This window comes from Pelophylax lessonae, assembly GCF_965119305.1.
Source record: "Pelophylax lessonae genome assembly, contig: HAP1_SCAFFOLD_398, whole genome shotgun sequence".
NCBI lineage: Eukaryota > Metazoa > Chordata > Amphibia > Anura > Ranidae > Pelophylax > Pelophylax lessonae.
In genome coordinates, this window is record NW_028119946.1 from 94,680 (window position 1) to 111,411 (window position 16,732).

Below are 16,732 nucleotides of genomic sequence, written 5' to 3' on the forward strand. Positions count from 1 at the left end.
GTGCCATTGAAATCAATGGGCTGTAACTTGTCATGCGACTTTATGTGTCCAAAGTCGAATGACAAGTTGCACTCGTGGAAATGGAGCCTAAAACTCGTCACTCACATGTAATGAGCAATAGAAATGGATCCGTATTCTTGTAACCTTGCACAAATGTTCCTTTGTACCTTATTTCTTTCATACATTGTGCCGATCACGTGACCCCTCCCCCTCTCTCTCAGGAGAAGCTGCTAGTCTAAACGAGGCTTTGAATAAAGGAATGAAGTGTAAAGGATAGGAGGGATGGGGGTGGGGCTGGACATGCTTGTCTAAGAATGACTGACAACCTTTTCAGGAAGTGAAATACAACTTATCAGTTTCAGATAGAAGGAGACAGCGTTGTCGGTGAGGAACAGGAAGGAGCTGATTGTCTAGTTTACATTCGACTTTCTAAGCTACACAAGCAGCTAACCAGAAAATGAATAATATCAAAAGATAAAGATATTGAACATACTAGTAATAGGAAAAACTTCATTTTTGACTGGAGTTTCCCTCTAAGGTCCTGGAGTGGCCTAGCCAGTCTCCAGACCTCAATCCCATAGAAAATCTGTGGAGGGAGCTGAAGGTTGGAGTTACCAAACGTCAACCTCAAAACCTCAATGACTTGGAGAGGATCTGCAGAGAGGAGAAAATCCCTCCTGAGATGTGTGCAAACCTGGAGGCCAACTACAAGAAACGTCTGACCTCTGTGACCCCAACTACAAGAAACGTCTGACCTCTGTGACCTCTGACCTCTGTGATTGCCAACAAGGGTTTCCCCACCAACTACTAAGGGGTCAAATACTTATTTCACTCATTAAATTGCAAATCAATTTATAACTTTATTGAAATGCGTTTTTCTGGATATTTTTGTTGTTATTCCGTCTCTCACTGGTAAAATAAACCGACCAATAAAATTATAGACTGATCGATTCTTTGTCAGCGGGGAAACGTACAAAATCAGCAGGGGGGTCACATACTTTTTCCCTCACTGTCCTATGATTGGTTCCTCCATTCACTGTTCACACATTTCTCCAGACGTGTGCCATGGCAGGGGGGTCTCTCACCGGCTGGGGCTCTTTGGAGAAATGTGGATGGAGCCAAGCTCAGACAAGAAGTCTTCTCTGCTATGGTAGACGGGGGTAGAAGGAAAGGACTAAGACTCAGGGATCCTCAAATCTACGGCCCTCCAGCTGTGGGGGAACTACAAATCCCATGAGGCATTGTAATAATCTGACATTCACAGACGTGACTAGGCATGATGGGAATTGTAGTTCCTGAACAACTGGAGGGCCGTAGTTTGAAGACCCCTGGGCTAAGTATTACAGATTGGAAGTTGCCCTGTACTTGGTTTAGCAGAAGTTTCGAGTCCTGAAAGTCTTGGTTGGTAAACGTTGTCGGCACGAGGGACAAAATATTTTCCTAAAAGTGCTGAAGGACCGACCAACAGCAAACATCCCAGGCCCAAAGAAAATCAAACCCAGCAGCAGATCTGATATCTGTCAGTGTATGGATGCTCACTATTGGATGAAGAATGAAGGATAGGAACTTCTTCACTGCTCCTGGAATCTTGCACAGAAGAAACACGTCCAGTAGATGTGAGTCCAACATAACGTCTTTACTGGTGGGAGGAAAAAATGGACAAAACTGTGACCTGCCATAGAAACTCATTCATTAACATGACTTTACCTGACTCAATGAGAGACAGCCTGCCAACCCCCATACCCAGAACAACACAACATCCAACCTACCCAACACAACATCCAACCTACCCACCTCAATACCCAACCTACCCACCACAATACCCAACCTACCCACCACAATACCCAACCTACCCACCACAATACCCAACCTACCCACCACAATACCCAACACAACATCCAACCTACCCACCACAACATCCAACCTACCCAACACAACATCCAACCTACCCACCACAATACCCAACCTACCCACCACAATACCCAACCTACCCACCACAATACCCAACCTACCCACCACAATACCCAACACAACATCCAACCTACCCACCACAACATCCAACCTACCCAACACAACATCCAACCTACCCACCACAATACCCAACCTACCCACCACAATACCCAACCTACCCAACACAACATCCAACCTACCCAACACAACATCCAACCTACCCACCACAATACCCAACCTACCCACCACAACATCCAACCTACCCAACACAACATCCAACCTACCCAACACAACATCCAACCTACCCACCACAATACCCAACCTACCCACCACAATACCCAACCTACCCACCACAATACCCAACACAACATCCAACCTACCCACCACAACATCCAACCTACCCAACACAACATCCAACCTACCCACCACAATACCCAACCTACCCACCACAATACCCAACCTACCCACCACAACATCCAACCTACCCACCTCAATCTCCAACACAATACCCAACCTACCCACCACAATACCCAACCTACCCACCACAACATCCAACCTACCCACCTCAATCTCCAACACAACATCCAACCTACCCAACACAACATCCAACCTACCCACCACAACATCCAACCTACCCACCACAACATCCAACCTACCCACCACAATACCCAACCTACCCACCACAATACCCAACCTACCCACCACAACATCCAACCTACCCACCACAATACCCAACCTACCCACCACAATACCCAACCTACCCACCACAACATCCAACCTACCCACCACAATACCCAACCTACCCACCACAACATCCAACCTACCCACCACAACATCCAACCTACCCACCACAATACCCAACCTACCCACCACAATACCCAACCTACCCATCACAACATCCAACCTACCCAACACAACATCCAACCTACCCACCACAATACCCAACCTACCCACCACAACATCCAACCTACCCAACACAACATCCAACCTACCCACCACAATACCCAACCTACCCACCACAACATCTAACCTACCCACCACAATACCCAACACAACATCCAACCTACCCACCACAATACCCAACACAACATCCAACCTACCCACCACAACATCCAACCTACCCAACACAACATCCAACCTACCCACCACAACATCCAACCTACCCAACACAACATCCAACCTACCCACCACAACATCCAACCTACCCAACACAACATCCAACCTACCCAACACTACACCCAACCTACCCACCACAACATCTAACCTACCCACCACAATACCCAACACAACATCCAACCTACCCACCACAACATCCAACCTACCCAACACAACATCCAACCTACCCACCACAACATCCAACCTACCCAACACAACATCCAACCTACTCAACACAACACCCAACCTACCCACCACAATACCCAACACAACATCCAACCTACCCACCACAACATCCAACCTACCCACCACAACAACCAACACAACACCCAACCTAACCACCACAACACCCAACACAACACCAAACCTAACCACCACAACACCCAACACAACATCCAACCTACCCAACACAACATCCAACCTACCCAACACAATACCCAACCTACCCACCACAATACCAAACCTACCCACCACAATACCCAACCTACCCACCACAACATCCAACCTACCCACCACAATACCCAACCTACCCACCACAATACCCAACCTACCCACCACAACATCCAACCTACCCACCACAATACCCAACCTACCCACCACAACATCCAACCTACCCACCACAACATCCAACCTACCCACCACAATACCCAACCTACCCACCACAATACCCAACCTACCCATCACAACATCCAACCTACCCAACACAACATCCAACCTACCCACCACAATACCCAACCTACCCACCACAACATCCAACCTACCCAACACAACATCCAACCTACCCACCACAATACCCAACCTACCCACCACAACATCTAACCTACCCACCACAATACCCAACACAACATCCAACCTACCCACCACAATACCCAACACAACATCCAACCTACCCACCACAACATCCAACCTACCCAACACAACATCCAACCTACCCACCACAACATCCAACCTACCCAACACAACATCCAACCTACCCACCACAACATCCAACCTACCCAACACAACATCCAACCTACCCAACACAACACCCAACCTACCCACCACAACATCTAACCTACCCACCACAATACCCAACACAACATCCAACCTACCCACCACAACATCCAACCTACCCAACACAACATCCAACCTACCCACCACAACATCCAACCTACCCAACACAACATCCAACCTACTCAACACAACACCCAACCTACCCACCACAATACCCAACACAACATCCAACCTACCCACCACAACATCCAACCTACCCACCACAACAACCAACACAACACCCAACCTAACCACCACAACACCCAACACAACACCAAACCTAACCACCACAACACCCAACACAACATCCAACCTACCCAACACAACATCCAACCTACCCAACACAATACCCACCACAACATCCAACCTACCCAACACAACAACCAACACAACACCCAACCTAACCACCACAACACCCAATACAACATCCAACCTACCCACCACAACAACCAACACAACACCCAACCTAACCACCACAACACCCAACACAACACCCAACACAACACCAAACCTAACCACCACAAAACCCAACACAACATCCAACCTACCCAACACAACATACAACCTACCCAACACAATACCCAACACAACATCCAGCCTACCAAACACAACATCCAACCCACCCACCACAACATCCAACCTACCCACCACAATATCCAACCTACCCACCACAATACCCAACACAACATCCAACTTACCCACCACAATACCCAACACAACATCCAACCTACCCACCTCAATCTCCAACACAACATCCAACCTACCCACCACAATACCCAACACAACATCCAACCTACCCAACACAACATCCAACCTACCCACCTCAATCTCCAACACAACATCCAACCTACCCACCACAATACCCAACACAACATCCAACCTACCCACCTCAATCTCCAACACAGCATCCAACCCACCCACCACAACATCCAACCTACCCACCACAATATCCAACCTACCCACCACAATACCCAACACAATATCCAACCTACCCAACACAACATCCAACCTACCCACCTCAATCTCCAACACAACATCCAACCTACCCACCACAATACCCAACACAACATCCAACCTACCCACCTCAATCTCCAACACAGCATCCAACCCACCCACCACAACATCCAACCTACCCACCACAATATCCAACCTACCCACCACAATACCCAACACAACATCCAACCTACCCACCTCAATCTCCAACACAACATCCAACCTACCCAACACAACATCCAACCTACCCACCACAATATCCAACACAACATCCAACCTAACCACCACAACATCCAACCTACCCACCACAATCCCCAACACAACACCCAACCTACCCACCACAAATCCCAACACAACACCCAACCTACCCCCCACAACATTCAACCTACCCACCACTAATCCCAACATAACATCCAACCTACCCACCACAATACCCAACACAACATCCAACCAACCCATCACAATCCCCAACACAACACCCAACCTACCCCCCACAACATTCAACCTACCCACCACTAATCCCAACATAAAATCCAGTAACAAAAAATTCCATAGCAGGATGCTATGCAGGGAAAGTAGGGAAGGACCCAAGCGGTATTTGGCTTAAAAATGATTCCTTTATTGAAAGAAGTAAAAAAGAGACATATAACGGCAATAAGTCAAAATCAAAGACATACAATTATTAAAATACCCCAGGTGGGGAGGCAGATATTGTAACCAACGGACTCATCAATAAATAATATAGGATGTATGACCAACTAAATAAGTGTAACAATACTAATCGTGAAATGTTACCATGCTGTATATGTGATCACACTGAGTTTGGCCACTAGATGGCCTCACTTTCAGCTGTTGAAACCATTACAGGTAATATAAAAATCTGGAAGCCGATCGATCCATGCGATCAAGTGGATGAAAACGGTCAATAAGTATCAAAAGTCACAATGTGTGATCCCTGGGAAGAGGTGCTAAAGATCAATTTATTTATTTATTTTTTTAAGCCCGTGGTGTGTGAAACACTCAAAAGACTTTACACCCGGTGCATAAAAAAGTGCACACACGCAAACGTGAGACACACAAAAAGTGCACAAGGCGTACACATGGCCCTCCTCCGAAGAGGAAGGGCCCTGACCCTGATCCCCCGGGGCGCGAAGCTCCTGACAGGGACTGAGGTACTCACTTTGGTCCACCCAGCCGAAGCCGGGCAGACCCCATTCTTCAGGGGGACTGCCGAAACAGCCCACCCCGAGTACTAGGTAGGGCTCCCCCGAAGGGAGACCCCATGAGAGAGGGCGAACTAAGCCAAAAGGCCATATCCACCCCCTCCCAAGACTTTCAAGGCAGGCCCGAGGACCTACGCCGTACTAATCATGCAAAGTGACTGGACAACCAAAAAGGGACAAACGTGACACACGACAAAGAAAAACAGAGTGGGGAAAGGGGAAGTGGAGAAGTGCTGGGTAGTGCCAAAGTGCAGGACCTTGGCAGGCCCCCCGGCCAGGAATAAAAAATTCCTCTGGTGCTGGCCAAAAGGCCGTCCCTAGAGGCAGGTGCAGAAAAAGTGTGATGGTGCAGTGACCAAGGTGCCAAAAAACTCAGGTGAGCTGCCCCTCACTGGTGAGAATTGAGGCACCCCTGGGCTGCCACCCCAGGGGCACATACACCACGGGCTCTTTCAGTCTCGGCCCCTGGCCAGACCCAGTGTAGCCCTATCCCATCAGGAGGCTTGGAACGTGAACAGCATTAGGGAGAGCCTGCCTTCAACTGGGGACAAGGCCCTCCATCCAAAGGCCCAGTCCAATCCAGGAGGAAAAAGCCCCCCCACCGCCATCCCAATTCCTTACCAATTACATCCAGGAGCAATACTAACCGATGTGAGTGCCAACACCAGCTTTCCCGCTCCCTTCAAACTGATAGGGGCGGACCCATTCAAATCAGAAGGCAGCGGACCCATCCGGCTTTCTCTGACAGTGCCTACTGCCCGGTCCTCCAGTTACACCCAGAGCGCCCCGGTACCTTCTAGCCCCTGCCAATACTAACCATCAAGGTCCATACCCACTGATAGGAACAGATACTACACCTGATCTTAGCCAAATGGCCAAGAAGCGATGCTAAAGATCAATATTCATCATAGATCGAATAGGAAGGATTTTCCAAGTGTGAGACAAATGGCGATCAGCACAGATGAATGGATATCGGATCAGAATCAGGGAGACCCAGATAATATTATAATGGGACACATAAATCAGAAACTTCCTTTGGTCCCATAGGAAGACGCTGGATTCTCCACCAAAAATATAAATGCAGCTGCTTTGCAAAGTGATGGATTAATCCCACCGACAACTCCAATGAACAGATTGATGCCGATTGAATTGTGAATGTAGAGAGACTCATCCAATTAGAGTCCATCTCAGGATCAGATCTGCTGTTCTATTCAGTTAGCGCTATGATTCATCCAGAGAATAAACATATGTAACATTTCCATTAGTCAGGTACATAATACAGTCCGGTGTATATTGGTGAATGGAGGGGGGGGGGGGGTGTCGGTACTTTGCAGGAACCCCAGAAGAATTCACCAAAACATGAAACTACAAATTGGGAGTTCGTTACTCACTGCTTGGAGACCGTTTTTCAACCCTCATAGACCGATAGATAACATCCATCCATTCACTGAAATTTCCACTCCAATCCTCCCGGCATGGATAGACTATCCTGAAGTCGGGAGCCTCCTGTGAAGGGGCAATTGTATGAATCGGTAGAAAATCCAACCCTATGGGACCAAAGGAAGTTTCTGATTTATGTGTCCCATTATAATATTATCTGGGTCTCCCTGAGTCTGATCCGATATCCATTCATCTGTGCTGATCGCCATTTGGCTCACACTTGGAAAATCTTTCCTATTTCATCTATAACATCTATGATGAATATTGATCTTTAGCACCTCTTCACAGGGATCACACATTGTGACTTTTGATACTTATTGACCGTTTTCATCCACTTGATCGCATGGATCGATCGGCTTCCAGATTTTTATATTACCTGTAATGGTTTCAACAGCTGAAAGTGAGGCCATCTAGTGGCCAAACTCAGTGTGATCACATATACAGCATGGTAACATTTCACGATTCGTATTGTTACACTTATTTAGTTGGTCATACATCCTATATTATTTATTGATCAGTCCATTGGTTACAATGTCTGGCTCACCACCTGGGGTGGTTTAATAATTGTATGTCTTTGGTTTTGACTTATTGCCGTTATATATATCTCTTTTTTACTTCTTTCAATAAAGGAATCATTTTTAAGCCTTATACGGTATATACCGCTTGGGTCCTTCCCTACTTTCCCTGCATAGCATCCTGCTATGGAATTTTTTGTTACTGGTTAACTTACCCTGGGAACCCCACACCCCTATTTCATTGATTCGGGTGAGTAGATGAGGCATAAGAATCCCCCCCCCCCTCTTTTGTGATCCCGTTTCCGGGGTTTTCTCGCTGATCCCAACACAACATCCAACCCCTCCCACCACAATACCCAACACAACATCCAACCTACCCACCACAAAACCCAACACAACATCCAACCTACCCACCACAAAACCCAACACAACATCCAACCTACCCACCACAAAACCCAACACAACATCCAACCTACCCACCACAATACCCAACACAACATCCAACCAACCCACCACAATACCCAACACAACATGCAACCTACCCACCACAAAACCCAACATAACATCCAACCTATCCAACACAACATGCAACCTACCCACCACAAAACCCAACACAACATCTAACCTACCCACCACAATACCCAACACAACATCCAACCCACTCACCACAAAACCCAACACAACATCCAACCTACCCACCACAAAACACAACATCCAACCTACCCACCACAATACCCAACACAACATCCAACCAACCCACCACAATACCCAACACAACATCCAACCTACCCACCACAATACCCAACACAACATCCAACCCACCCACCACAAAACCCAACACAACATCCAACCTACCCACCACAAAACCCAACACAACATCCAACCTACCCACCACAAAACCCAACACAACATCCAACCAACCCACCACAATACCCAACACAACATGCAACCTACCCACCACAATACCCAACACAACATCCAACCCACCCACCACAAAACCCAACACAACATCCAACCTACCCACCACAAAACCCAACACAACATCCAACCTACCCACCACAAAACCCAACACAACATCCAACCAACCCACCACAATACCCAACACAACATGCAACCTACCCACCACAATACCCAACACAACATCCAACCAACCCACCACAATACCCAACACAACATCCAACCTACCCACTACAAAACCCAACACAACATCCAACCTACCCACCACAACATCCAACCTACCCACCACAACATCCAACCTACCCACCACAATACCAGGCACAACACACTGGAGTCACAAGAAGCAATCTGGCCCGCACAGCACATCACACAAACAGCATATGATAACCCCCTGCTCCCCAGTCAGATTCTCTGAAAAATTGTCCAGTAAAGTGAAAGGAGACACCTGAATGGTTGCCAACCCTTTGCTCCAGTTTTGATAAATCTGCACCATCAGCTGTACTGCAATCCTAGCAGTGAGTTCATACAGAGCAGACTTATAAAGACCCATAGAAATGCTGCACAACCAATGACAACACAAATTCTATCAAATGTCCCTTTACAACACGACTCCACACCCTCCCATTCTTTCCAGCACAGTCAGATTAGAAGCTGATGACTTCTGATTGGTTGCTATGGGTTATGGCACCATATAACTTAGAACCTACAATTTATCTCCCAGTGTTCTGCCTCCATCTCCGAGCAAAGCCTTCACGAACAAGTCCATGGCATCGTGCACCCGTATTACACTGAAGGGGATCAGCTGAGGAGACAATACAAGTATTATGTGTGTGTGGCTGTGTCTTTGCACTGTGTGGACTCGGTATAAGGTCAGCTCAGCTGTATGTTATTCCTTTTACCTCCCCCCCCCCCCCCCCCCAGAATATAACATATGAGCCACTTCCCTGGATATGGTGGCGGTTTATACCATACATGAAGCACAAACCCAAAGTTTGACCACTCACCTTGTGTCCGGCCTCCTCTAGAAGCTTCTTGGTCTCCAGCAGAATGCGCCTCATACTGGGGTTTGGCTGAAAGAATCCGTCTTCCTCATAATATCCGATGCGGAGAGGCTGATTACTGGAGAACTTCTACAAAAGGCAAAGTGTGGTCACTGTGCTGGTCAATGAATACAGAAAAAAGCCTCAACCTCCCAATCCATGGACAGATAAAAAACCATTCTCACCTTCAGCTGATTAATTATAACAGAGAGGTACAGTAAATCCCACCTGTAGAGGGGGCCTCCTTACCTCCTCATTGAAGTAGAAGGGGGGAACATTGGGGTCGAGTCGGAACATCTCATCACACAGCAGAGCTCTCATAGCAAGAACCAGGCCGTCCACATCTTGTGCCATCGGACCAATGCAAGTAGACACTGAAATGTGGGAAACCCAGTCAGGGCTGTCTTTAATATTGATTGGACCCTGGGCAAATATTTTCTTGGGCCCTCCCCAATCCACTTATCAAATATTCGAAGACAATGGGGGCTCAAGGGGCAGCTGCTTTGGGCCCTACAACAATGGCTGGGCCCAGGGCAGCTGCCCCTTTTGCCCTGTTTTAAAGACGGCCCTGAACCCAGTAAATGTGATTCCCCACAACACCCCAAATGTGCCCTAAACATACACCCCATATACACCCCAAATGTGCCCTAAACATACACCCCATATACATCCCAAATGTGCCCTAAACACACCCCATATACACCCCAAATGTGCCCTAAACACACCCCATATACATCCCAAATGTGCCCTAAACACACCCCATATACATCCCAAATGTGCCCTAAACACACCCCATATACATCCCAAATGTGCCCTAAACACACCCCATATACATCCCAAATGTGCCCTAAACACACCCCATATACATCCCAAATGTGCCCTAATCAAAAAGCTGACCAAGCAAACATTTCAGGCCTGAATTTACAGGTGACAACCAATCATTCTACCAGCACCCATCACTGAAACACCTTCATCCACTGCTGAGAAGTTCCAATTACTACTTCTGCTATCCAGGGTGGACCGGATGTTTCAGTGAATCTACTTTAACTGAATAATCCTTTATATCCCCATGGAATAGTCCATCACTCTAAAGGAGACATGGCTGGTTTCATGTTAATAAAAATGTTGTAAGGGATTATCAGGGTCACACTGACCCACAGGAGGATGAGGGTCCTCTGATGGACCTCTTTTGTGGACCTCTATCTATCACTTCCAGGACTCCTTGTTCTTCTTTAAACTCATTCACATGCCTGTCAGGGTGCCAGGAAACCCGACCACACGGGAATGCAGGTGAAAGAAATCAGTTTATTGGAGCAAACAACAATAAAAGCACAGCAAGAGTGAGGAAGTGAGAGCAGGAACAAGCCGGGGTCGAGTACAGAAGCGGGTAATCATATAATCCGGGGTCGAGTACAGAAGCGGGTAATCATCCATGCCGGGGTCGAGTACAGAAGCTGGTAATCATCCAATCCGGGGTCGAGTCCAGAAGCTGGTAATCATCCAATCCGGGGTCGAGTCCAGAAGCGGGTAATCATCCAATCCGGGGTCGAGTCCAGAAGAGGGTAATCATCCAATCCAGGGTCGAGTCCAGAAGCGGGTAATCATCCAAGCCGGGGTCGAGTCCAGAAGCGGGTAATCATCCAAGCCGGGGTCGAGTCCAGAAGCGGGTAATCATCCAATCCAGGGTCGAGTCCAGAAGCGGGTAGTCTACCGATGCAGGGTCATCTACCTGATGTAGCCCAAGAAGGCAACGTGAAACAGGTGGAATTCACATTTCTCAAGCTTACAGAAAAGCCCATTCTTACGTAACCATTGCAGCACCAATCTGACATCCCGGTAGTGGGATTCAGTGGAGTCCAAGTAAATCAAGAAGTCTTCCAAATTGCTGCAACATATCACAAAAGGCATCATTGATGAACTCCTGGAAGACAGCGCATGCATTGCACAAGCCAAAAGGCATTACCAGAGATTCGTAATCAACTGTTCTGGTATTAAACGCGGTCTTCCACTCGTCGCCATCCTTGATCCTTATGAGGTTATACGTGGCCCTTAGGTCAAGCTTGGTAAAGACCATTGCTCCCTTGAAGCAGTCGAACAATTCAGTAATAAACAGAATCGGGTATGCATTCTTAACCCGTGATGCGCTTGAGGACCCTATAATCAATGCAAGGTCTCAACTCATCCTCCTTTTTCTTTACGAAGAAAAAAATGGCACCGTTGGAGAAGTGGACTTGCAAATGTGCCCCCAGGCAAGCACATCCACAGGGTACTCCTCCATGGCCTTATTGTCTGCAACTGAGAGAGGATAAACCCTGCCACAAGGGGGAATGGCACCATGTTGCAAGTCTATGACACAATCGTATGGACGATGAGAAGGAAGAGTACCAGCGCGCACCTTGTCAAATACATCTTAAAACTCATGATATTCAGAAGGCAACACTGAATCCGAGGAGGTACAAAGTACCTTAACAGACCCATGGATACAAACAATGCCACACTGTGGAGACCAAGAGAGGATATTGACCGACTGCCAATCAAAGGTCGGATTTTGTTTCTGAAGCCAAGGGCACCCCAAAACAACATAGTGTGGGGACAAAATAACCTGGAAACAGGTTGACTCCCTTTGAACAGCCCCTATCGCCATGTCAACCGAAACAGTCTCGTGGGTAACCTGTGCTGGCTGCAGGGGTTTGCCATCAATCGCTTCAATAACTAGTGGAGAAACACGAGGCTGCAAGGGAATGGAATTCGCAGTAGCAAACATCCTGCCAATAAAATAACCGCCAGCACCGGAGTCTACCAATGCCTGAGTAACCGCCAAAAGAGGAGAGGACAGCTGTGATTAGCAGTTTATTTTTACAGGAAACCGGGGACGAGGAAATTCCACTTAAGATCTGCCCCCAACAGGACCTTAGGTGCAAGCGTTTCCCGGATGGGTCTGACAAGATTTCAGGAAATGCCTACCAAGACCACAATACAGGCACCGGCTCTCCCTCCTCCTAAAGGTCCACTCAGCCTCGGAAAGGAGAGTGAACCCCAGCTGCATGGGTTCACAGCTAGACACACCATCCCCAGGAGGCATAGGAGGGGAGGGAGGAATGGGTGGGAAAGAAAACCTAGGAGCCAATCTGGTAGGAGACCTCCACAGGCGCTCCTTAAATGATGGTCTCTCCCTAAGCCTGGTATCGATCAAAATCAGGAAGGAAATGAGAGCCTCGCGCTCGTCAGGGAGATCCCTGGCCGCAATCCATCAGAGAGACCATGAGAGAAGACAGCCCCCAGAGCCTCATTATTCCAGCCCACCTCCGCTGCCAGGGTGCGAAATTCGATGGCATACTCGGCAATGGTTCGTATACCCTGTTGAATGGACAGGAGCAGTTTTGCAGAAGAGGCAGAGTGAGCAGGCACATCGAATACCCTATGAGCAACAAAACTCAGGAAATCAAGTATCACAGGATTATCGTTCTCCCATAAGGGATTCGCCCAGGCCAAGGCCTTGTCTGAGAGCAACGAGATTAGGAAGTCCACCTTGGACCTGTCAGACGGAAATGCCAGAGGAACTATCTCATAATAAATGCCCACTTGGTTTAGGAAGCCATGAGACTGACTCAGTTCACCCCCATAGCGCTACGGAAGGGGGGGTTGAACCAGTAATCTCTCTGGTAACAGCGACTCCAGCTGCAACTGCAGGAGCCGCAACAGGAGCAGCAGCAGGTGCAACAACAGGAGGAACCACCAGCCTAGCAGCACCAGGAGCAAGGTGCGCTGTGCATGCAAGCAATGTCTGCAATGCCTGAGTGAACTGACCCAAAAGGTGATCTTCCTGATCAAGCCTGGTAACCAGCATGGGGAGCGTAGGAGCATCAGGATTCATGGCCCTTGCATACTGTCATGGTGCCAGAAAACCATACCACACAGGGATGCAGGTGAAATAAAGCAGTTTATTGGAGCAAACAACAATAAACGTACAGCAAGAGTGAGGAAGTTAGAGCAGGAACTAGCCGTGGTCAAGTCCAGAAGCTGGTAGTCATCCAAGCCGGGGTCGAGTCCAGAAGAGGGTAGTCTACCGATGCCGGGTCATCTGCCAATGTGAGGTCGTCTGCTGATACAGGGTCAAGAGCCAGGAGAGTTGTCAGCACAGTCAGGTCCTACACTGAGGAACATGGAGAATAGAAGTCTGCTAGCAGAGATGCACCTTGGAGCACAAACACAAGGGCAAGGACTGCAACCCATCAGGTAATAGATATAGCCAGGTGTGCAGCATCATCACTGTGCGACACCCAGGCAGCAGGCAACTGATGATGCAATCAGAGTTTATAGGAGGCAGCAGTCTGCACATGTCCTAGATGGCTGCCAACAGGAGGGCAAGGTAAGACCTTGACAATGCCTCTCTGATGGTATAACATGATGGAGAATTATCTGCCTGAATTTCTCAGCATTGAGGACACCATTGATCAGACAAGATTAAGCAGTGAAGATGCAGTGGCCGGTTAACAATGAGGTGTGTAGACACAATGATTGGATACCATTGAGGAGCATAGACACAGTGATCGGGTAACATTGAGGAGCATAGACACAGTGATCGGGTAATGTTGAGGAGCATAGACACAGTGATTGGATAACATTGAGGAGCGTAGACACAGTGATCGTGTAATGTTGAGGAGCGTAGACACAGTGATCGTGTAATGTTGAGGAGCGTAGACACAGTGATCGTGTAATGTTGAGGAGCGTAGACACAGTGATCGGGTAATGTTGAGGAGTGGGAAATGTGATTGCAGCGCTGCTTAAAATTAATTGTAATGATCTTTAAATTCAAGTGATTAATAATGCATAAACATTCATAAAATTCATAAAAATCATAAACTTCATCAAATGCAAATGTAATCATAAATAGTGCTTCAAATTAAATGTCCATTAATCCATCCTTCCGGAATGGTGAATCCTTCCACAATAATCATAAAGTGCTTGATCTGTGCTGTATGCGGGGTTTCCCCCTTTGGTTATCTACTTACCACCAAGTAGTTAATAGCAGGCATGAAATAGACTGTTGCACACAGCTTCTCCGATTAGTATAAAAAGATCGTTGCTGGAAGGTAAAGATCCATCCCCGGTATCCTCATAAAAGAAAACTGATCATGGTGAAGATCGTTTTAACAAAGCATTTATTGGGGTATACTGCAGGGTTTATACTCACAAACATAGTTAAAAAGCATGCAAGAATACAAAGGACGGCTCGGCGGTGAGTTGCTCCCGCAGCATACGATCCTCCGGCTGGGAATCACGTGGTACTCGCTCGACCAATCGCTAGACGCGTTTCGCTGTAAGACACAGCGTCATCTGTAGCTGACATGTAGAGCGTACCACTCTGTTAAATATGCTACATTGCCACTCCTACTTTGTATCCAGTCCGTGGACTGATACATTTGCTCCTAGATGTTAACTGTTAATAATTCCTGTAATTAATATGCCGGAGTGAATGCTTTATTTGTAAACAGCATGTTAATGGAACTTTAATTTAAAAACAATGACTCAATCTCGGTATTTTTGTTATATGCTGAGGGCGCTCCATATTGCCCTCTCCTGGTGAATGCTACCAATTTCTACAATATTGATTTATTTCGGCTCATACATCTTTCGATTGCTCATGAGCGATTCCATAAATATAGTCATAAATATTAATAAATATGGATAATATTTTACAAGGTTAGAATAAAAATATATCATAAGCTAGACAAATCAATAATTACAGGCTAAAAAGATGTTAATAAAATAGATTAAAAACTTACTAATAAATAATTATATAAAACTACTAAAAATCATTAATAAAACAATTTATATCAATTTCGACATTTAACCCTTTAGGTGTCATACTATCTAATTTGTGAATCCACCATGTTTCATTTTGTGAAATGGCTCTTCTCATATTGGTGCCTCTCCAATGTTTTTCTATTGTATCTATTGCACAAAATTTCAGTTTGCTTGGATCTTTATTATGGCAAATTCTAAAATGATTAGATAAACTGTGCTTTTTAAAACCTTTTTTGATGTTTGCAATGTGTTCTCTGAGTCTTATTCTTAATTCCCTGGTGGTACGTCCTATATATTGGAGTCAACATTCACACTCCAATAAATAAGTGACATGGGTGGTTCTGCAGGTTATGAATTTTTCTATTTTATATTGGCGCTTTGTGACATTTGATTTAAAATGTGTTTCTTTTTTCGATTTATTATTCTTTTTACATGTGCGACATATGACACAATAGCCGCAACGATAGCATCCTTTTTGGTCTAAAAACGTCACCGTTTTTTTCGGAGGGTCAGGTATGTTTTTGGCAATTTTGTCTTTAAGGATGGGTGGTCTTCTATAGATGAATTGTGTTTTTTTTGGTAAAATATTCTTAAAAATCGGATCTCTCATTAAAATGGG

At 46.6% G+C, this 16,732-nt stretch overlaps 1 protein-coding gene across 1 annotated transcript in view; it reads right to left on the reverse strand.

Annotated features, from left to right (window-relative positions):
- The window catches only part of LOC309543834 (vitamin D3 hydroxylase-associated protein-like), an 81,384-nt gene that overhangs the window by 25,232 nt on the left and 39,420 nt on the right, over positions 1-16,732 (reverse strand). The window contains exons 7-10 of the mRNA XM_082276261.1: positions 10,555-10,679; positions 10,270-10,395; positions 9,973-10,067; positions 1,540-1,639 (exon numbers count right to left, since the gene is read on the reverse strand). Of these exons, the coding sequence (XP_082132387.1) occupies positions 1,540-1,639; positions 9,973-10,067; positions 10,270-10,395; positions 10,555-10,679 (446 nt within the window). The remainder of the gene's footprint in view (positions 1-1,539; positions 1,640-9,972; positions 10,068-10,269; positions 10,396-10,554; positions 10,680-16,732) is intronic.